The sequence below is a fragment of the Marmota flaviventris genome, chromosome 7 (genome assembly GCF_047511675.1).
Source record: "Marmota flaviventris isolate mMarFla1 chromosome 7, mMarFla1.hap1, whole genome shotgun sequence".
Taxonomy (NCBI): domain Eukaryota; kingdom Metazoa; phylum Chordata; class Mammalia; order Rodentia; family Sciuridae; genus Marmota; species Marmota flaviventris.
In genome coordinates, this window is record NC_092504.1 from 47,935,683 (window position 1) to 47,960,314 (window position 24,632).

Below are 24,632 nucleotides of genomic sequence, written 5' to 3' on the forward strand. Positions count from 1 at the left end.
TACTTATAGTTTGTTCTTTTTGTCGGGGGTAGTACTGGGGATTGAACTCAGGAACATTCAACCACTGAGCCACATCCGCAGCCGGTTTTGTATTTTATTTAGAAGCAGGGTCTCACTGAGTTGCTTAGCGCCTTGCTTTTTGCTGACACTGGCTTTGAACCCAAGATCCTCTGCCTCAGCCTCCCGAGCTGCTAGTATTACAGGCATGTGCTACCGCGCCTGACTCTTTTAGTTTGTTCATTATTGATGCATAGTAGATTCTATTATCATATGGGGCTCTTATGAATAATAATTCTGTATTAAAGTTTTCTTATACAAATTTTCTTCTTTGTGGATATATGCTTTCACTTAATAGGAAGAGGATATATATATTGACCTTTACAAGAAATTGTCATTTTTCTTAGTAGTCAAACATTTTAACACACCCAGCAAAAATGTACAAGAGTTCCAATTGCTCCACATCCTTACTAACATTATTGTGGTGAATCTCTATTAAAAATTCTAGTTGGAAAGAAATGCTACCTCAAAATTTTAATTTCTATTTCCCTAATTACCAATGACACAGATCATTTTTCATGTGTATCCTTGTCTTTCACTTATATTTTTAAGAATTTATTTATGACTTTTTCCATTTTAAAATGTTCTTTATTATTTAATTGTTGACTAGCAGAAATACTTTATATTTACATGAGTCCTGTATTTTTCCCTCATTTGTGCTTTGCTTCTCATTTTCTTGATATGTTTTGATAGATTCAAATTTTAGAATTTGATACAGTTCCGTTTACCATTTTGTGGTTTTTGTCATTTTTGAATCCAATCTAAGTCATATTCCCTTTCTCAAAGTTAAAATGTATCATCCTATATTTTGTTTTAGAGGCTTTATGGTTATGCTTTTATGCTTAGGTCTATAATCCATCTAAAATTCAGTTTTGAATATGGAGTAAAATAGGATTGAGTTCATTTTTTAAATACTGATATGTAGTTATTTGAGTAGAATTTGACTTTCCTTTTCTCACGAATGATTTGGAATTTTGGTGCCAAGCAAATAAATGCTTGATTTTTTAAATTGTTTGTAAAGATTTGATTGGTGTCTACTTAGAATTAATTTAAATACAATGTACAAACTGATCAGTGTTTTTTCCCAACATGTACACATTTCCATTTACTTCAGGAGAGATCAGAGTGGCCTTTGTCCTTTATAACAACTTGGGTCCTTATTTGTCCACGGAGAATGCCAGTATGAAGTTGGGTACAGAAGCTATGTCTACAAATCATTCCGTTATTGTCAATTCACCTGTTATTACAGCAGCAATAAACAAAGAGTTCAGTAATAAGGTTTATTTGGCTGATCCTGTGGTGTTTACTGTTAAACATATCAAGGTAAGAATGTTAAGATTAGTTGTCCACATTATCCATGTTCAATATAACTTGAATATTAAATTAATTTTCTATTAATATCTTTCTATTATTTAACATATTGCAGTTCATTATCAGCAAGATATGGTAGTGCTCTTTTTTTGTGGGGGGGAGAATAAGTAGATCATAGCTATTCTTGCGAGAAAAACAGAAAATAACATAACTGTAAGATGATGGATATGTTTTTGTCTTTTCTACAATAGTAATCTTTTTACTATATATATGAATTCAATAACATCATATTGTATACCCTAAATGTACAATATAAAATTTCTTTTTTTTTAAATGAGCTATCCATACATTAAAAGAAACTGTAGAGTGCTATGATGTTGTAAGTAATTATGTCTTTGTGTGAAGATAGTTTTGTGTATATAAAAAAATATTGTAGTTGTAAATTCAACAAATATTTCTAAAGAGCATCCTTTCAGAAGTTTATTGTTCCTATCAATTTACTTCTTTACTATGAAATTGACATTAATTGATATGATTCAGAAACATTGATATTAATATTCTTAATAATAATCATTTAAAGAACATTTAACCTCTAATAAGATAGAATAAATCTCAGACATTCAATTTTTCTTAGAACTGATGAGTCCCACTTCATATGAAAACATTGGTTGATATCACCACAAGAATTGGAACAGAGTATGATATTGTGTAATATATGAATAAAATGCTTACCTAATTTTTATGATCATAAAGTAATTATTACCTTTATTGACTTTTTTTTTTTTTTGCCATAGCAGTCAGAGGAAAATTTCAACCCTAACTGTTCATTTTGGAGCTACTCCAAGCGCACAATGACAGGTTATTGGTCAACTCAAGGCTGTCGGCTCCTGACAACAAACAAGACACATACTACTTGTTCTTGTAACCACCTAACCAATTTTGCAGTACTTATGGCACATGTGGAAGTTAAGGTAAGATATATGTCTTGCAACACAAATCCTTTAGCATGCAATAAGTTTTCTAACTATAAAAAATCCTAAGTATATGAGCCCGTCTCACTTCAGTATATCTCCACTTTTATGGTAATTCTGTCCATAAACTCTTTTTCTTTTTAATTTTTTTTTTTTATTAAATTGTGAGGATTGAACTCAGGGCTCCCACATGCTAGGCAAACACTCTGCTTACTGAGCTACATTCTCAGTTTATCCAGAAACTCAGGCATTCAGGCCGTATCCTATTAGATGTTTCAAAGAACTGGTTCTATTTTCCTATTACTAATATAATTCATAAAACTGAAATGTGCTTAATAAATGTTCTCTAGTCTCCTGGTTTTCATTTTGTGTAAAAAAACAAAGAAGCATATGTTCACAAACAGGTCAAGAAAAGACCCAAGGTCCAGAGGTTAACAGAGTTGTGTTAGGAAGCTGGGATTGGATAGGTTGTAGAGTAAAAGGCTATGCCTAGGATTTAGTTCTGTTAAAGTGCCTCCTGGGAAAGCAACTAATGAGCATAATATATACAGACCAAGGTAATACAGAGGGATTGGCAAATTCTAACAGTGAAATGGGTTATGCTTTTTCAAGATGATGCTATCCTTAGAAAAAGTCTAGATGACAAGTAGTTTCCACAGTCAGACACGTGACTAAGGGCTATATCAGTTTCTTCCTCATATGAGTGGTTTTCATATATGAAGACCCAACAGAGATGGAGACTGTAAGCTTGTATGGAAAAAAAATGACTAAAAGAGTTTGAAGGTATCAAACCAAACAGGAGAACTGTAAAGGGAAGAGATGTAGTACAAAAAGCACAAGACAGTTCAGTGCCTCAGTGGTAGGTAAAATTAATGTTGAAACATTCAGCTTAAGGAAATTTACATTGTTGGAAACTTCTGTTTTTGCTCTAAGCAAGATACTTCAAGAGTAATTGAGAATGCCAATACCTTGCTTCCATCACTACAATAGTTTAGGAACTAGGGTTGACTCGGATCCCACTATAATTGCAACCAATAATTAGAGCTGGAAGAAAACTAGATTATATAAATTGTGTGACATAATAAATGAACGATTTTCTAGGGTTTCAAATAAAATGGCCATTGAAAAGCATACTTTTTTTTTCTGAATATTTAAAGAATCATAGACTAAACAATCACACTTAAAATCTGAAAATGTAGCTTACTTTATTTTCTAAAAGATATTTTTATGAATTAAATACAGTTTAAAACATATCAGTTTTGATTTTTTAAAATTATTAGTCTTATGTAAATTATAAAAGGTGGCCATTAGAACTGCCATTGATATTTTTCTTTGTAGGGTAAAATAAAGCATGAAAATTTTATGCAAAATTTAAAGCTTCAATTTTCACAGCATCTTACAGTATAATATCATTGTCCTAATTATTTGATATACATTGCATTATAGAAGGAAAATGACTTCTTAAAACCTTGGATTGGCTTTGGCAAAGATGACAGTCTTTTATACAATTAACAAAATTTTCATTATATAAGTTAAGGTTACTTAGCTGTTCAATTGTAGTAAATGATATTTTCAAGGCATTTGTCATTATAAGTTGAATGAAATATGAAATAACATGCATTTTTAATCATACTTGTTGTGTTAGCATATATTTGTTTAAAATGTATTTCTTAGAGTATAATAATTTGAAAAACAAGATAAATGTTACCCTCAAGAGGTTGACAGGGTTGTTTTTGTTTTGTTATGACACATAAACAAATAGCTACATCATAATAAGGTAACCATAAGAATGAAGTTTGTACAATCTACAGTGAGGAAATTGAATATGTAAAGGCAGGAATTTTTTTAGATTGTGGGTGATGATTTACAAAATGTGTAATAAGAGATTAATGAATTAGCTAGAAAAGTTGTGAAGGCTATTTCAATCAGAGACAACAGTATGAATGGAAACTGAAGATGTTACATATCATGGTGTGGAAGCATGGTACAAAGACTTCAGGGTTAATGTACCATAGGTACAGGGTGGATGGCTAGCAGTTGGTGATGAACTGAAGAGTTGGGCAGGACTGTGGCATGAAAGGCCTCAAATAGAAACCCAAATGGGCCTGAAATCTGTAGATTCAGAGTAGGAGTCTGAATTGATGCTCACATATCACATGTATGGTATGTCTAAATATTATAAATAAAGCTTGAAAAGATGAAATATATCCTGACCTAACACAACATAACTTTATATTGACTGAAGACACAATCTGAATTTAGAATTCTCAGAATCTCCCAAGTTCTGCTCCTGAACATGGCCATGTATGGCAAGCCTCTGGCTCCCACTCAGTGGTTCTCCCTGCCTCCTCAAAAGTATGAGGCCCCGGCAAGGGCTGTCTTTCCAGGGTCTCAGAGTGTACTGGTGGTGTGAGTCTTTGCTGTTATTTTACAGGCAATTAAGAAACAATATTTAGCTAGATGTGGTGGCACACAGCTGGCAAACAGTCAGAGGCTGAGGCAGGAGAACTGCAAATTTGAGGCCAACCTCCATAATTCAGTGAGACCTTGTTTCAAAATAAAAATGATTGGTGATGTGCTCAGTGGTAGTACACCGCAAGGTTCAATCTTTGTTGACACAAAGGCAAAAAATAAGGAAGGGAGGGAGGGAGGGAACAATTACTAGATTTCTAAACAAAAATAGCACTGACTTACTTTGTACTTTCCATAGATTATACCCAATACTCTGTGGATGATGGATGTGAAAACTATTAGATTGCCTCTGTTGTGACAGTTATTTCACTAGTCTTGGTAGAGGAAGTCCTAAACTAGGGTTGTCATGGTAGCCATGAAGAGGATTTATATTTCAAAGATAGGTAGGACATAAAAATACAAAATCTATATAATCCTTGATTTATAGAGTGTGATAGATGAGAGAGCAACAAGAAGCTACATATTTGTGAATTCCCATCACCCTGATATCAATGAAAAGAGAGGAAGTATTCATGTTCAACATACTTTAAAAATTGAAAACTGTGACAAAGTTGTTATCTACCTTACGTCACTGACACAAATCATTTCATCCAATTTTTTTTTTGTCTAGAATTTAGAAAGAGAGGGTGTGGGCACCCCAGAGGGAAACCACATACACATCAGTTAGCAACATAAAAGCAAAATGTTCTCAGCTGTGTCAGCAGAGTTCAAATGATATTCTTCAAAGGTATATAAACCTCCTTTTGTCAAAACATCACAAACTGATCCAGTTTAGCAAGATTGACTATACTGACAAATGATGGACTTAAATTTGGAATGTGTTCATCTGGTTCTAGATAGAATTCTATATTTCAACTTACAGAATAAACTCAGGAAAAAAATGGATCAAATTTGAGGCAACAGTGAAATACCTTTTTTTTTTTTTTTTCGGTAAAGCTCATTGCATATCAACTGCTCCCCCAACCCATTATAGAAGAATCATGACTGTGACCACTATTGTGTGTCAACAAGAGGTAAAAAATGGAAATCAATATTTTCCTATAGCAGTCAAACGCACAATATGAAATGAATCTTAAATTTCTTATATCACCATCTCTTTTAATTGCCTGAGTCAGTCCCATTTTGTTGTTCCCATAACTTAGTTTTGTCACTTTAATGATCAAAAACAAAAAACAGTAAATAAGGAGACTGATCATCACTAGAAATCTAAAATGAAACACACTAACCAAATTTACGTTAGACTAATGTCTAAAATAGACATTTAATTTATTCACACATAATGAGAAATACAGCAGCCAGTTGGAACAGATACTTATATCTACTAGTTGTCACTTTCTAAATCCATAGGAGAATCTGTAAAGGAAACAAAATGATATTGGAGAATTTTGCTTGATGAATTTAGAAAGAAGCAGCTGAATAATTTTGAAAGTGATTGACATGAAACTGTGGTACCCTATTGCATTCATCTTCCTGCAGGGCTCTACCTGTGTCTGAATTGCCCTTATCCATGTATCTATCATGTGTGCTATTGCTACTCTTCAATCAGCCCTTCCTTCATTCTTTTATCCACATTTTTGAGCACTAAGATAACCATCATAAAGAATATTGACTTATTGCCTAATATGCAGCAGGATCTCAATAAGTCTAACTTCCTCCTTCCTGTTTGTGTGATATATTATTAGATTCCAGCAATTCTGTTGGAAACTTCTGGCCCTCAAGGACTCACATTTTTGAGCAGGAGTAGGGCTGGGAAGAAGAGCAGAGCAACGAAGATGCAGCTGCAGACATAATTTTGATAATTATTGAGGCCTACGCTGTGATTTAGGGATGTAATAGAGGATGATCTTTCTGAGGCAGGAGTGCTTAGAAAGGGTTTATCACGAAAGTGTCCTGTTCTGAAGGATGAGTGGGATAGACTGAGTAAGGCGATGTGTGGAGAATGTGAGTGGGCCACATTTTTGCAGCACTTTCTTCCCTTCGTCTTGGTACACTACTTTTTCTTGTTTCTTTCCTTCCTTGTTAATAAGTCTTCCATAGTTTCCTTTGCTGGTCCCCTGTTCCATGACATCTTGTGTCTCTCTAGCCTAAGGTATAATTCTAAATATCTCTTTTTTCTCCCTAGGTGATCTTCTATAGTCGTATGGCTCTAAATATACTTTTATGGTTCACAGATTTCTATCTCCATTTCTTAACTCTAGACTCACAGATTTAACTGTGATTTGATATGACTACAGGTGCTCTAGAATTAGGTTGTAATTATATCCCAATAAAGCCATCATAAATTAATATATCATAAGTCAAAAGTGCATTTAGCGCACCTAACTTACCCAGCAGCATAGCTCCTCCTTGCCTACCTCAGATGTGCTCAGAATATTTATGTTAGCCTATATCTGGGCAAAATTGCCCAAAACAAAGCTCATTTTGTAATAAAATGTTGACTATCTTATGCAATTTATTGAATACTATTGTGAAAGTGAAAAGCAGACTGGATGTATGTGTTCAGGAGACAGAGATGGGCGTTTTGTAGACATTATGACAGAAGAAAGCAAGGCACAATATCCAAAATACACTGGTAATACAATATATTGGTACGATATTGGATTTTTACTCTCATGATCACATGACTGAAAGCTGCAGCTCCATGCGATCCCCGGCATAGAGAGTTATTATTATACCACAGGTTGCTACATACAGTTCAAAATTTGCAGCACAGTTTCTACCAATTATATCTTGCTTTTGCTCCATCATCATAAAACAGTTGTAAGCTGCACCATGGTACACTGGGGACCAACTGTACTTAGACGTCTGTAATAAGTTTTAGCACTCTCGGACCACACTTTGGTATCTTCCCATTGGAGTCTTCTTCATCTTAGTGAATGGCTGCTCTGTCCTTCCAGTGCTCCAGTCCTGTACCATATAGTACCTTTGATTCCTCTGTTCTCACTAATATTGCACACTCAGTCCTATTTGCATATACCGTCAGATCCAGAATCTGACCTCTTCTCAGCATCTTCATCTCTGTCAGCTACTTTCCAGACCCTATCATCTCCCCTTTATTTTGTTGCTTTAGCCTCTTAATGGGTTCTCTGCTTCCCTCCATCTCCCTCTTAAGTCTATTCTTGGAATGGTTGCCAAAGAGATACTTTTAATAATGTGAGTTGGATCACATTAGTTCTCTGACTTATTCTCAAAATCACATTGTGTAAATGCTTTAAGATGCAAGTCTTAAAATTTTATATCTTTGAATCAGTCTCCATTGACTTCTTATCTCAGCAGGAGCAAAATCTCAAACCCTGGCCCAGATCCCTTGACCTCCTCTCCTACTACTGTTCCCCTTGATCACCCAGCCCCAGCCTGTGCATGGACACACCAGGTGTGCTCTGAGTAAACCCGGAGTCTCCCTTCTCCCAGCCCCTGCAGATACTCACATGGCAAACTTTCTGGCCTCCTTCAAGTTTAGCACAGTCACCTTCCTGATGAGAATATCCCTGCCCTCATGTTTTAAATTTCAGATTATCCTGTCTGCACAAAAATAAGGAGTGAGGCAAACCAGGTCCTTTGCTTCAGCGAGTTTGTATTTTATCAAGGGAGAGATGTGTTAAGACATACTGTTGAATGGGATGCTGAGAGATTTTAGCTAGATTAGTTCAGGAATGTAAGAAAAGGAAGGGGATACTTCCACCCATTAACTCAAGTTTGTTATGAGAATTAAATATTAATACTGTAGTGTTCTTGTTTTTCTGTTTTTTTTCTACAAGGAGGGGAGTGGATTTTTATGGATTTTGTTTTATTTTCTAAATTTGAAAGTTTTGTCATTATTTTTTCAAAATCCTTGATTTAGTATCAGACATCTAAATAAGATAATATTGATTAACATTTTTTTCAGTGAATTAGTCTTCACTCTCAAACTATATGGTAGACCCATGTAAATGTTTTAAATTAAATACATTGCTTACCTATTCCTAAATATGTTCTTCAAACTAAATTAAAATGTAAACAGATTGAAACACATATTGAATGAATACTTAATAAATTTCTTAAAATGCATGTATTTTAATTTATTGTGGATATTCCATATCAAAGATCAAGTATATTTTGAAGATTTTTTTAAAAAGTGCATGACAATTAACTGCCAAAAATTAGATTTGAGCTATTTAATGATGTTTTTCCTTGGCAATTTTTTTTCAATAAACCACCTAATTATTAGAATTGGATATGTGAAAACTGTTACATAAAATATCAGTTGGTCATTTCATGGTACTTAAATGAGCATTGAAGGTTTTTCATATTCTATCAATAATGAGTAATCTCCCTGTATAAAGAGGACTAATTATTGTTTTAATTTTTTTTCCATCTCTTGGTTATGTTTACATAGCAGTTTATAATTTGGAATTAGGAAAGAACTTAGGAAAAACTGAAATTTTTTTGGATAATGGACATTTCTGTTGATATAAGGAAAAACTAATCAAAGCTTCATTTCAATTATTTCTAAAATATTAAAATTTATGAAACTATAGCTAATTTCCATTTGAAAAAACAGTGAAGCTTTTTATCAAAGTCAGGTATAAAATCATCTTATAATCTTCTATTATTTCATTTGTTTTCTTTTATTCAATCATACATTCCATAGATTAACCATACTTTCTGCCTCTTGCTTTATATGTGGGAAATATTGTTCTTAATATTTCTAAATGTTATCATTTTCCAGTCTATATTTTCAGAAATCTCTGCAATTGTTCAAAGTTAAACATTTGGGAATGTTCTTGACACATAATCAGTAAACAGTTAAAGGCAGTTTTCTTTTCATTTGCTTTTAAATCACTTGGTGTGCTTCTCTTATAAGTTACATTATATAATCATATACTGAAATAAATTTACCTTCTCCAGACCATGAGTTCTCTTCTTAAGGACAGTCTTTTATTCTAATTTGCAACTCCAATGCTTTACACATGTAAAAAATAATGTCTTGAGTGAGTGAAAAGAATCTATTATGACAAAAACCATGGTAGATGGTTCGTGACCTTTTAAATGTCTAAGAGTTATCTTGTTTTGCTTTTTCTTCATTCTTGTTTTTAAATGTTTGTAAGATTAATAAGGTTGATGTTGTAAGTATTTTTTTTGTCTGATTAGAAACTACAAAACCAACTGCTGTGAGTAGTTCTCTCTAAATATTCAATTATGCTAGAATCCAAAGGATTTGTCTTTATCTATTTGTAACTTTTGAGAATTTCTCCATAAACCCCAAGGTTGGGAAGCAGCTGGTTGAGTGCTTCTGAGTTCTCTTCACTGTTGTGTGAGGAAACAGTTTTTTGTCTTCTCTTTTAGACACAAAAGTAAATATTACAAAAACTTAGGTAATGTGTTTTATAATAAAAACTATTATAGTATTTGTGGTATTTTAAAACATCCATTAAACTAAAAAAAAAAGTTGGTAAGAATATAGAATAGTGATTATTAGAGGTTGGAAGGGTTTAAACTAAATCCAGTTTCAAACTAATTGAATTAACATTTGAGCTGTGGTTTTGTAGAGCACTGTAAAAATACTTAAGAAAGGGGTCTTGTAGTTTACGTTATTAGCTCTTCCCTATACTAAAATTTTAGTTCTTTAGGAAATTAAAAAAAAAAATATTCCTAATCTATCCTGTCAGTTCCACTTGACATTGATTTTTATTTTCTTTAAGATTTTACTTAGTTTGGTGACTTTTTTTTTCTTCTTTTTTTTAATGTTTAGTATATCCTCTCATGCCATATCCAGACTTCTCCCTAGTCCAAATACAGGCCTTGATTTAAACCAGTGCATTTTTAAAAATATAGTATTTATTTGAAGCAGTCAAAATTTGGAAATTTTAGATTTATACCATAGATTCTGTGTGTTGATTACTTTAAGGTTAGAGTTCTCCTTGGCTAAAAGAATACACAGGTTGTTTTATGTTGTATGATCCTAGAATTGCACATTAAAGTAAATACTTGATTTTTAAAAGGATATTTTCATGTTTTAAAATCTAAAAAGGAATTTCTTTAGTAGTTTAGCAAATGGGTTGCATTAGTGAAAAATAAAGTATTTAATACACAATGCTAAAGGTTACTTACTTCTACTCTCGTATTTTTGTGCTCATATTGCATTTTATTATTTATAATATGGTAGGATTAAGGTAGAGTTAGAGATTAAGAATTATAATTTAGGGGCTGGGGTTGTGCCTCAGTGGTAGAGTGCTCACCTAGTGCGTTCAGGGTACTGGGTTCAATCCTCAGCACCACATAAAAAATAAAATAAGGATATCATGTCCAACTACAACTAAAAAAATATTTGAAAAAAAATTATAATTTATATGGAGCACTGAACTGGTATATTTACTAAATAATTTGCAGCTTAAATACTTACCAAATATGAAAAATTTCATGAAAAAAAAGTGGTTTCAAAACTGTACCATTTTGGATTATATCTTTAATATTAACTTTATAAAAAAATCAATAGTCTTCTAGAACTAAGAATTACTTTTGGATTTTCCATTGAACAGTGTATTAAATGTTTCCTTCACACAATTGGGCCTTACCAATTTATGAATTTCCAGCACTGGTTAAATTTTTGTACAGGTCACCAAGAAATGACACACCCCTTTTATTTAATAAGAAGAGTAACAACTACCACTTTCACCTTCCTAGCCTACCCACTCCCCCTCCCCCATACAAAATGCTCACATTTCCCAGGTCACAGAAAGTACTTAGAATTTAATTCATTTGCAAGCAATAGGTTTTTCAAAATACAAATAAGTGTAATGGGAGAATTATCTTCCTACCACCAGGGCTCCTGGAATGTGAGCCTCAACTCAAAGGTTCCTTTGAGCATTTTGTGTTACTTAACAGGAAATGAAGAATTCTGCTTCATATTATCTCTTCTCATCTACAATGGACCACTAATTATCTAGATCCTCTTGTGTTTCATTTCTAGAGAAGTTGCTATGAGCAGGAGACATTATTGAGGGGAGAAAAAGAAAATTCTATAGATTCTCTCTTCTTATTTCTAGGTGGGGCAGGAAGAAAGAGAGAATTGGTAACCTACTCAGAGAGCTAGTACCCATATGACTTTCCAATACTTCAAAATGTGGTCACACAGACATTGGGAGCCCTCCCAATATCACAACTTCTGAATTTCAGTACAATCATAAATTAATGTTAATACTAAATATCTTTCCATCGATTTAGTTTATTCCTTATTAGTGAGATTATTTTACCATTGTACAACTGAAGAAATTTTTTTTTAAAAAAAATTTAAGCAATGGTTCTACTCACCTGATTTACCTACACTTATGAAGGTATAACCAACCAACCTAGCAAAAGAAACAAACAAAAACCTTTTTACCTCATGTCTAAACACATTCTCAATTGCTTGTACTGTTCTTTTTGAGAATCAGTTGAGGTGTTTATTAACTGTATTCTGTTTGTTCCAGATCACATTTTACTTTATTTAACATGGAGACAGTTCAGTGATTCTTTTCCATTTCTCCTGGTCTATTTCATTTCACTGTGTCTAGTAAAGTGATAAAGCGAGAACTCCCGGACTCTAGAGAAATTAGGCTAGAGTTTCCAGAATAGTTACTTATATAACGTTTTAAGATAGGCAGTTCGGACAACTTGTATAAATAAGAGTTTAAAACCATTTGAACAAAATTCCCTGCACTAAACCACTTTGAATGCCTTGTTACATACAATTAAAGGGGACTGCTGGTTTACTCTGTGTATCATTATGAGGTGAACATTACTATTCAAGGATCTATAGTGGGTTACTTGTTGATGGTAAAAACCAATTCATGGAATTTTTAAGATGTAATTTTTAAAAAATTTACTATTATCTCAAGTAATTGTCTCTAAGCCTATGGGATAATTATCCTCAGGATTAATATCTGGAAGACCTCTATTCTGCATAAAATGTAAGGAATTTATACATGAGACTGGAAAAAAGAAAGCCTAATAAAGATTCCTTTTATTTTTCCCTGAAGTTGCTTAGAGCTATGAAAATGGAATAAAGGAAGAAAAAAAGAACTTGGGTGTGCATGTGCAAGTGTATGTGTTCATAATTTCATTCATATTGCTTTATTTAGTAGCTGACCCTCACAAATGTTCTGATAATGAATCTACCAATATTTACTGAATAGTTTTTAACTGAGTGTATTCTCTGTTGTGTGGCTTTTATAGTCGATGTATGAACAATTACTTTTAACTTAATTCAATGTGTCTCTAATTTAAAATTAGTCTTTCTCACTATGATAAATTTATCTTTCTTATGTGCCAAAGGGAATGACTGTGAGAATCCTGATAAATGGTAAAGAAAAAGATCTAGTTTACTCAAGTCTAGTATTTCAGTGCTGTCCTTTCCCTAAACTTCATATTTTCTCCCCCATCCCTACCACCCAAACCCTTTAAAAAGTATATTCTAAACCAGTGTTCCTGTGCTTATTAAAGCAGGTAAACTTAGAAGTTAGCCATTTTCTCTGAGAATTGGAAAGTTTGCTGAATGGTTCTAAGAAAACGTTGTTTTAACAAAACCTCTGGGTTTAATAATTATAATAAAAGGATAGTCAGGACATTTGCCTTCACAAAATCCAGCTTCTTACAATTCTAAGGGACTCTGTAAAATTGATTCACAAAAGGAAATATAGGCAATCATTTGTGATTTGGCTACTTAGGGTAACTAACTTTAGAGAGCCAGTGGGAAATAGCCCTGCAAAACCAAAATTATTCTTGATACAAAATAATTTGTGTCCTTACTATTTAACAGTGGCAATTAATAATATTTAATGGTAGTTAAGAGTAGGACTATTAGCATGAAAATATTTTTATTATGTTTCTGTCATAAACAGCAATTTATTTTAATGTTTTTGTCTTATTTTGATATTAAAACTCTTAGAATATATTGGGTATTTTTAAGATACATAAATATAAGACTTTTTTCAAAGTCTTTACTAAGCAAGATAGTAATTAAATAGATATTATCTATTTTTAAATAAAATAATTGACATGTTTCTTTTTGTCTTTTCGCTTCTTTCCTTTTTTATAGAGATAAAACACAGTATAATAAAAAGATTCACTTTGACTTGCAATTCTGCTTATAGAACTCATATGTCATTTCAGTATGATAATATCAAACTAATTGTCTTCTCCGCTAAAATCTTTGAACATGGAATACTTATGGTTACTTAATAGCTTTACTTAGTCACTTTTTAGACTTGCAGAAATTAGTTGCCATCTCTCACAAAGCCCATCTACTATGTATCTGCAGGCTTGTTTTGGTACACCACCAATATGTCCATGAGATCCTTTGCATCTGTGAACTCACATATTAGATTGACCATGTCTAAAATGTCCACCGTTTTTGAATACTTCCAAACACATTAAATGTCAACATGTTAAAATACATCAAGAATAATAGTTTAAAAGCACATAATTTTACCTTCTGAAATTGAGATCACATTCTAAATATGTTAGTAAAGACACGAGGAAGTTTTGTTTAACTAGGCTGTCCTTTTCTGGTGACATTTTTGGGAAAAGGTCTTAAATTCCCAAAATGAATCACATTTCTTACTGCATGAGTTATTATACTAACCAACACATAACCTCAAACAACATCATATAAATGTCTTTTGTAGTGTATAATCTTTTTCTCCATTCTCATCTGTTAAGTATTTTAAAATTAGAGATATGATTTTGCCTTACACTTTGAAAATATAATTTTACAGAAAGCCGGTATTTTAACATCTTGTCTATGACCAGTCATCTTGATGGCCATCTTGTAAAAAAAAAAAAAATGCCAGGAGACTATCCCCTTCCATTTCTAGAATGTCAAAAAGCTCATTAAGTGCTTCTGCACATTCTGAGAAAATAGAAGTATAGAAGTGACCAAAAAATTTCACTGTGAAGCCTCAATATCACATGTATGCAAATCACATCACTTTGTATGATTATTGTGTAAAGTTGTGCAGGATATTCAGTGAATAAGAACTATTTATCTTCTTCTGTAAAAAAAATCATAGGGTGAATAATATTTTCCAAATTTACATTTTGCATGGTTAGGTATGGAGATAGAGTAGTAAAATCTTTAGATTAGTAAAAGCTTCAACTTTGTAGAAGATGCTAATACTTTTGTAGCTTCTAAAGTTCCATTAACATCTTCATAGAAATCAAGCTAACTTGAAACTCTATTTTTCAAATTAAAGTGCCTAAGAACTAGAGGAAACACACCTTTTCCATGATTCAAAACATCATTTGATATACTGTAGAAAGGATAAGAGCTGACACAATCAGCTCTACACATTGGTTATCATATTCCCCACTTTTTTTTTCAGCCTCAGGGCATTTTAGTTGCAACCAAATCAGGAAAAGCAGCTATATTCAGGGGCATAGAACAATCAAGGGACCTAACAATAATGCATGTTATTCTTATGGTAAATCCAGCTAATTCAAAGACCACTATTTTCAACAGAGAATTGATGCCTTCTGCAGGGAGGTAATTTTTTAAAAACAAACATACAAAAACTTACCTGTCATACTAGATTTGAGAGATTCAGTTTCCGTATTTACGTTCATATCATCTATCCCAAACCTCCTCCCAAATTCATTGTGCATATTTTGCAGTATCCTCAGATTTGGGTTTCTGCCTTATCTAGTTTCTTGTGTCCATATCATTTTTTTAGTTGTTTTAATTTTACATAATAGTGGCACTGCAGTTGTTTAGTATTTCTTTTTTAGTAGTGTCATGTGAGATTTAATAATATTGTCACTCATTTTCATTATTGAATTATTAGGAAACACAGTCACAATAGTCATAATGTAAAACTAAAATAGTCCAATTTTGATAGAAAACCCAACAGTTTACTCACAGGAGAGGTTAAAGAGGAGCTCCTTATCACAATACATTTAATTTGCATATTTATGTCACCCAGAATAATGCAACAATGCATGATCCAGTTCATTGGGAACCACAAATCATGCAAACCAACCCAGCACCCATTCACTAAAAATGGTGTTCAGATGATTTTTTTACACTGTTGTATGGATTTTATATTTTTCATCCTTCTGTACTTCTCTTTGATATCCAGGGCTTTTCTTGACTTGAAGAAGGTTTTATCAGAATGCAAAAAATTTAGTGTTGCAAGCAGGACTGTTACTGAGCAAACCCAGTTGGTTGGCCATTCCATGTTAAGCATATCTCCACTGCATAATAAGTGAATGATGTTGGTAAATTATGTACTCTCTGGGCTTCAGTTTTAAGAGCTTCTGATAAAATATGACATTTTAAAAGTTATATGTTAACTATTATTAATAATTTTATTTAACGCAGAAATGCGAAGAATGAAATTTTCAATCTTCCTCCCTTAATTTAATGTTTTTTTCATACCTCAGATATTTCTAAAATCTTCTCCACTATTGCTTGATGGTTTCATTTTCTTTAAAAATTTCTGATTGATCTCCAATTATTCATATATAATCATATTTAATCCGTTTTTTTTTTACTTGTACTTGAATTTAACTTTGAGCTACTGTGAAGTACTTAGTTCCCACATGTTTTTATTATTTTCTTTTCTGTTTCCATTGTTTTGAAAGTTGTGGATATGGTTCACCAATGTGGTGAAAACATTTTCTTTCTAATTCACAGCAAAAAAAAAAAAATCACAAATACATTAGAGTGGGCTATATTATACCTCTGTAACTAAAGAGATTTTGCTGAATAAGTTCTATTAAATCCAAAGGACACTTGGGGATTAGGAAACTTTTATAGGTTCTTACTTGCTACTATTCCTTTTTTTTAGTAATGATTAATTGTTTTGATTAATTAACTATTTTTTTTAATTTTTTTATTGTTGGTTGTTCAAAACATTACAAATTTCTTGATATATCATATTTCACACTTTGATTCAAGTGGGTTATGAACTTAATTAACTATTTAAAAAGTGAAAAACAGAATTATATTGTCCTTCTTAATGTGTTTCTCAACTGAGACTTTTCGTCTTGTTCTGTAAAGGAAATTTTAATTTCTTCACACCATTGATACCTTTACTTTCCCAGGAGTTTGTGAGATGACCTTTTTGTCTGGCAACCTACTTCCCAAGATTTAGAAAAATGGCAGGAATTTATTTCACAGAGTTCATGCCACGTTTATTAGAAAATAGGCTTTATGGAATCCTCCTGGCTTCAGTGAAACAGTTCAAATCAATGTCTTATGCTTATGTGATAACGTTAGTAATAAAGCAAATGTTCACGTTTGCATAAAAATCCTGATATTAGCTGTACTAAAAATAATCAGTTCACGATACACTTAAGAGGTGGTTTAAAAGTCTTATTTTTGTGCTTTAACAAACAATATTCAAGTAATGCATTATCATACAGAAAGTTATGCAGAAAGTAAAACAGCTTCTTAATAATTAATTACTGGCCTATAGTTCATAATTATTATGATTGCCTAAGCAGTATTTGGAAAATGCAATTCTCTTAAAATTGTTTTTTATAAAAGAAAAACAATTATCTTAGAGGGATTCAAAGTTAATGAGTAGAGTTCATGTCTTATCTAGAAACACTTAATGTGAAAAGGAAAAGAAAAAGCTATTTCTCTATCCTGTTTGCCAACTCATTTTTTTTGATGAAGTTAGAAATTTCATAATTCCCTCATGCAGTCTTTCTGTACTTAGATTGAGTTATATAAATCATGAAAAGTCACAATTACCTATTTTATGAACTTGGCCTTAGTTTCCTTAAATATGTGTATATACTGGTGTATTTGAATTTTGCACGGATGGAGTGGCTTTCATGAGGGATGATTATTTAAACCATCTTTCCCTATCTCTCTTCTTTTTGTGGTATTTGAGTACCCCATGAGCAATCCTCAGTGACAAGACAAAACAGATTGGTTGAGATAAAAATAAAAGAAAAATCAAAAACTTCCTGTAGATCTTACAAAACATTTGGCATTTCAAATAGGAACAGAAACTTCATAAAAATATGAAAAGTAAATATCATTTCATGCAAGTTTCATTTTGAGAGGGTAGAAGCTTTGAGATTCTAAAACCCTTTGGATGAATTATTCTACCATTTTCCTCCAAGGTTTTCTGTCAAAACTCCCCATCTTCTCTTAGGAAGCTTATTTTTCATGACTTTATTTTTTTGTTGTTTACTTATTTTTATTTATTGTGTTTCCTAAGCATTCTTTGCAATAAGTTGTACTGGTTTAAGGTAAAATCCTAGAAAAGAAATTTTAAATGAAAGTCTTTGCTACTTATCTTTTTTTATTTATAAGTTAAGGATGCATGTATAGATGAAAGTGTGTCCCTTCCTGCATTATTATTTAAAAGTCATAAACAGTAATGAAAGGGAAATTCAAATTCTAAACTTAAAACATGTCATCTGCAGATTCTGTGGGCATTTTGTGGCCTTAATATATCAGATGCACAAATATTAATAATATAAACTACTTTTGAATGATGTTTGGTGTCCTTAGTTAAAATATTACTAACATTATGATTATAGAATTTTGATTATGTAAATGAAATTTGGTTTTGAATATAAAAATACAGACTCTATTCTAATTAGAAATAGAAATACTGGCTTTCTTACTTTAACACAACAACCTGAAGACTCTGATACTCCTAAGTGGTTGAGGCTTCTGATACTCAAAAAGTAAATGATAGACAGTGCAGAATTTATGATTATGGCTCTATTTAATGATTTGTTCAACTTTAAGATGGTGCAAAAGCAGTGCTTATTCACTGGAAACTGTCCTATGAATTTTGAATTTTGATCACTTCCCAGGCTAGTAATATGTGGTATGATTAATTTTCATAATGTTGGGTGGTGGCAGAAAGCCACAGTTCCCAGGGAGCCACATCACCACTAGGGTGAACAACCCCACTCTACAGGGTACTGTGTCACTAAACTATGATGTTCTGTAAATGCATTTCAGTTTATGATGTTTTCCATTGAAGATAGGCCTATGGGATGTAATCCTACCATAAGTTGAGGAGCTTCTCTATAGTTTGTTCAAGGTAGCAATTACTCAATGGGGGGGACAAGGTAAAATCCCCCAAGATTTACTCTGATATTCTCTTATTTACAATTATACTTTTACCTCTATTTTTATAATGATTTGATGGCTTCACATTTCAGTATATCTTATGACATTAAAATGCAACCAACGTATCATTCTCCAGCTCTAATTTTCTTCATCTTTTATTCAAACATTTATTTTATTTTATTTTACATACATACACGTGTGTGTGTGTGTGTGTGTGTGTGTGTGTGTATATGTTTCCCCCTTTGAGAATGAGTCTTGCTGTGTTGCCCAGGCTGGCCTTGAACAACTGTGTTAAAGTAATCCTCCTGCCTCAGCCTCCCAAGTAGGTGCCACAATACACTCAAAATTTTAGTACAAGTGATTGGGGAACCAAAGAGTTCCAAAGTTTGTACAATGGGCAGTAGGATACAACTTACAATTTGTAATCTAAGTCCATTGTAGAATAGAAAAATAATTATCCTGGGCACAGTGGCATATGCCTGTAATCCCAGCTACTTGGGAGGATCACAAGTTCAAGGCCAGCCTCAGCAATTTAGCAAAGCCCTAAGCAACTTAATGAAATCTTGTTTCACAACAAAAGATAAAAAGGACTCAGGATGTAGATAAGTGGTAAAGTGCCTCTGGCTTTGCCTAGTTCAAAGGGGGCAGGGGGAAGAGAAGAAGGAGGAGGAGGAGGAGGAGGAGGAAGAGGAAAGGAGGAGAATTAAAGAAAGACTCAAGATTCACATCCTCAATCAACCCATTAATTGTGAATCTAGCACCTGGTTTTCTAACAGCTGGTTTATTGGTGATCAAAAAAAAATTTATTTGGAGCTTACTTCCTAGCAGGGGAGAGGGAAACAGAAAGTTAAACAAGAAAAATTAATAAAATATAGAGTTCAGGTAGGTGCTGAGCAGAAAATATTGCAAGGAAAGCAATAAAGAGATAATGGGGGAAAGGTGTTTATAATTTTAGATAGAGCAACTCAAAGCCCTCTGTGACAAGGTGGCATTTGTGAAGGAAAGGAGGGCAAGTAAGCCAAGCAAATATGGCTTACTGGGAGACTACTCCAGCCAAAGCCACATCAAATGCAAAGATTCTGGGCTGCAATATCTATGAGGGATAGAGCAAGACAACAATGCTAGAAGGGTAGACATCTCATAGGACTGCCTGGGTCTTTGTAAGGACTTCCAGTGGTTGGTTGGTTGGTTGGTTGGTATTCTCATTGAGGTGGGAGACACTGAAGGCTTTGTGATGTTGTTGAACATTTATTTGAAAAGAATGTCTCTGCTCTGCTGAATATACTGGATAACAATGACAATAGAAATTAATTAATTAGGAAGCTATAAAAATATCAGGTGGTTTCAATGAAGTTGGTACAGTTTATGTTATGAGCAACTGTCAGATTTAGAAGGTAGAATCTATAAGATCTCTCAACCAATTAAAAGGTTTTTCTGTGTGTGAAAGAAATACAGAAATCAATAAGACTCCTAAGTTTTTGTCCAGAATACTTCAAATAATGAAGTTGCTGTTTCCTGACTTGGGGGGATCAGAGGGAAAAAGCAGATTAGAGGGTTGTAGGAGAAAAGAGAACAGGATAAGGTCAGTTTTTGACATATAATATTTAATAACATTAAATATCTAAGTGGAGATTGGATGGATGTTGAAGCTATACCAAGAGTTCAACCATCAGGAATTTGTTCTGAAAGGAGTGGGGTATATAATTAAAAGAAAATATTGACAAAGCATATTTCTGTGTCATGCATATTTCTAGAAGATGAATATGATCCTTGTTCTTTAGGTGCATGAGAGTGTGTATAAACCCTGTTACAGGAATTGAGTTACATAGTTCTCTCAAGCAGGGAACTTCAGAAATGGGAATACTTGTTCCATTAACACATTGTTACAACTTTTCCTGAGAGTTTTACTTAATTGGCCAATCTCTTGAGGGGAGTTTTGTTGTTGTTGTTTTTGTTTGTTTGCTTTCAAGTACTAGCCTCCTGGAAGTTAATGATTATAGATAGAAGGCTACTATAAACAAGGCTCTTTAAACTTTCATCTCTTATTAACAGTTAATGTCCATTGTTCTTTTCCTTTCATCTTACTTATCAAATTTACATTTTGAGTTATATCAGATCCCAGTATTCATCACCTTTCTTTTTGTTTGAATGTTTTTTACTTTTGTTTGTGACATTTTGAGTTCTGTTATTCTTCTCTCAATAACTTTACATGGGGTTTCTGAAGGACCTACGAAGACACCAAGTAACACATTTTAGTATTGCAACTGCTGAAAGATTTTGGGAGCTTTTATTTCTTTTATTTTTTTTTCGGTTTCATCCTCTCTCTTACACTACACCTGCCCCCCTTCCTTTTCCCTTTCCTTTGGTATTTAAAGTCTTTAGGATATATTTGAGAAGGTATTAAACCTGCTATATATATATTTTTTTTCCATTATTGGAGAATGCTGTGCTGCATATTGGTGCTTGATCCTCAATTGCAGCGTCTTTTCTTTGAATCAAACAAGAGAGCAAATAGCTCTCTGTTCAGAGAACCCGGTAGCAATAACCACTCTCCGTTCTCAAATAGTAAAAGTAATTTTAAGCTGTCAGAGACCCAACCCTACTCTAGAAGTATCCCCTGGAGAACAAAGCAGTTAACACAGTTTCATATGATTTTCTTTCATGATTTGTGTTTCTTTGGAGAAATACACTCTAGAGTCATACAGAAATATTTCAGAACAGTTTCACGGACAGTTCTAGAAGAAGTCTTCATCCAGTAACAACTGTTAAGTCATATCCAGCAGCATAAGAAGTATTATGATTCAGATTGCAGCCTGGAGGGTCACTTCTGATAATTTCTACATTCCAAATGATCTTTGAAAGCTTGAAGTTTGAAGTGAAAGACAATAAACAGAAGGCTTAGATATCGATGTAATTTTAACAGGAGTACTCACCTCGGTTGGTGTGGACAATAATTAATTGGTCACTTCCATCCTAAATCAATGTGTGATCTACACAGTTGAAAAAAATTTATCCATTAGGAAAATATCTATTGTTATCCACTCAGAGTTTTTCTAAGTACATGTTTGTACTTTTGCATATGTTCATAAAAAATTAATGTCATCGATTTGTATCTTTTAAGTTTTTTTTTTTTTTAATTTTTTATTGTTGGCTGTTCAAAACATTACATAGTTCTTGATATATCATATTTCACAATTTGATTCAAGTGGGTTATGAGCTCCCATTTTTACCCCATATACAGATTGCAGAATCACATCAGTTACACATCCATTGATTTACATATTGCCATACTAGTGTCTGTTGTATTCTGCTTCCTTTCCTATCATCTACTATCCCCCCTCCCCTCCCCTCCCCTCCCCTCTTCTCTCTCTGCCCCCTCTACTGACATTCGTTTGTCCCCCTTGTATTATTTTTCCACTTCCTCTTGTATGTACTTTTGTATAACTCTGAGGGTCTCCTTCCATTTCCATGCATTTTCCCTTCTCTCTCCCTTTCCCTCCCACCTCTCATCCCTGTTTAATGTTAATCTTCTTCTCATGCTCTTCGACCCTACTCTGTTCTTAGTTACTCTCCTTATATCAAAGAAGACATTTGGCATTTGTTTTTTAGGGATTGGCTAGCTTCACTTAGCATAATCTGCTCTAATGCCATCCATTTCCCTGTAAATTCTATGATTTTGTCATTTTTTAATGCAGAGTAATACTCCATTGTGTATAAATGCCACATTTTTTTTATCCATTCATCCATTGAAGGGCATCTAGGTTGGTTCCACAGTCTAGCTATTGTGAATTGTGCTGCTATGAACATCGATGTAGCAGTGTCCCTGTAGCATGCTCTTTTTAGGTCTTTAGGGAATAGACCAAGAAGGGGAATAGCTGGGTCAAATGGTGGCTCCATTCCCAGCTTTCCAAGAAATCTCCATACTGCTTTCCAAATTGGCTGCACCAATTTGCAGTCCCACCAGCAATGTACAAGTGTACCCTTTTCCCCACATCCTCGCCAGCACTTGTTGTTCTTTGACTTCATAATGGCTGCCAATCTAACTGGAGTGAGATGGTATCTTAGGGTGGTTTTGATTTGCATTTCTCTGACTGCTAGAGATGGTGAGCATTTTTTCATGTACTTGTTGATTGATTGTATGTCCTCCTCTGAGAAGTGTCTGTTCAGGTCCTTGCCCCATTTGTTGATTGGGTTGTTTGTTATCTTATTGTCTAATTTTTTGAGTTCTTTGTATACTCTGGATATTAGGGCTCTATCTGAAGTGTGAGGAGTAAAGATTTGTTCCCAGGATGTAGGCTCTCTATTTACCTCTCTTATTGTATCTTTTGCTGAGAAAAAACTTTTTAGTTTGAGTAAGTCCCATTTGTTGATTCTAGTTATTAACTTTTGTGCTATGGGTGTCCTATTGAGGAATTTGGAGCCCGACCCCACAGTATGTAGATCGTAGCCAACTTTTTCTTCTATCAGACGGCGTGTCTCTGATTTGATATCAAGCTCCTTGATCCATTTTGAATTCACTTTTGTGCATGGCGAGAGAAAGGGATTCAGTTTCATTTTGTTGCATATGGATTTCCAGTTTTCCCAGCACCATTTGTTGAAGATGCTATCCTTCCTCCATTGCATGCTTTTAGACCCTTTATCAAATATAAGATAGTTGTAGTTTTGTGGATTGGTTTCTGTGTCCTCTGTTCTGTACCATTGGTCCACCCGCCTGTTTTGGTACCAGTACCATGCTGTTTTTGTTACTATTGCTCTGTAATATAGTTTGAAGTCTGGTATCGCTATACCGCCTGATTCACACTTCCTGCTTAGCATTGTTTTTGCTATTCTGGGTCTTTTATTTTTCCATATGAATTTCATGATTGCTTTCTCTATTTCTACAAGAAATGCCGTTGGGATTTTGATTGGCATTGCATTAAACCTATAGAGAACTTTTGGTAATATTGCCATTTTGATGATGTTAGTTCTGCCTATCCATGAACAGGGTATATTTTTCCATCTTCTAAGATCTTCTTCTATTTCTCTCTTTAGGGTTCTGTAGTTTTCATTGTATAAGTCTTTCACCTCTTTTGTTAGGTTGATTCCCAAGTATTTTATTTTTTTTGAAGATATTGTGAATGGAGTGGTTGTCCTCATTTCCATTTCAGAGGATTTGTCGCTGATATACAGGAATGCCTTTGATTTATGCGTGTTGATTTTATATCCTGCCACTTTGCTGAATTCATTTATTAGCTCTAATAGTTTCTTTGTAGACCCTTTTGGGTCTGCTAGGTATAGAATCATGTCATCTGCAAATAGTGATAATTTAAGTTCTTCTTTTCCTATTTTGATGCCTTTAATTTCTTTCGTCTGTCTAATTGCTCTGGCCAGTGTTTCGAGAACTATGTTGAACAGAAGTGGTGAGAGAGGGCATCCCTGTCTTGTTCCAGATTTTAGAGGGAATGCCTTCAATTTTTCTCCATTCAGAATGATGCTAGCCTGAGGCTTAGCATAGATTGCTTTTACAATATTGAGGTATGTTCCTGTTATCCCTAGTTTTTCTAGAGTTTTGAACATAAAGGGATGCTGTACTTTGTCGAATGCTTTTTCCGCATCTATCGAGATGATCATATGGTTCTTATTTTTAAGTCTATTGATGTGGTGAATAACATTTATTGATTTCCGTATATTGAACCAGCCTTGCATCCCAGGGATGAATCCTACTTGATCATGGTGCACAATTTTTTTGATATGTTTTTGTATCCGAGTGGCCAGAATTTTAT

General features: G+C 33.5%; 1 protein-coding gene across 7 annotated transcripts in view; it reads left to right on the forward strand.

Moving 5' to 3' along the window:
• The window catches only part of Adgrl3 (adhesion G protein-coupled receptor L3), a 759,373-nt gene that overhangs the window by 644,566 nt on the left and 90,175 nt on the right, over positions 1 to 24,632 (forward strand). For all 7 annotated transcript variants that reach the window (XM_071614317.1, XM_027947334.2, XM_071614313.1 and 4 more), the window contains 2 exons: positions 1,172 to 1,380; positions 2,163 to 2,339. In XM_071614317.1, coding sequence (XP_071470418.1) covers positions 1,172 to 1,380; positions 2,163 to 2,339 — 386 coding nt within the window. The remainder of the gene's footprint in view (positions 1 to 1,171; positions 1,381 to 2,162; positions 2,340 to 24,632) is intronic.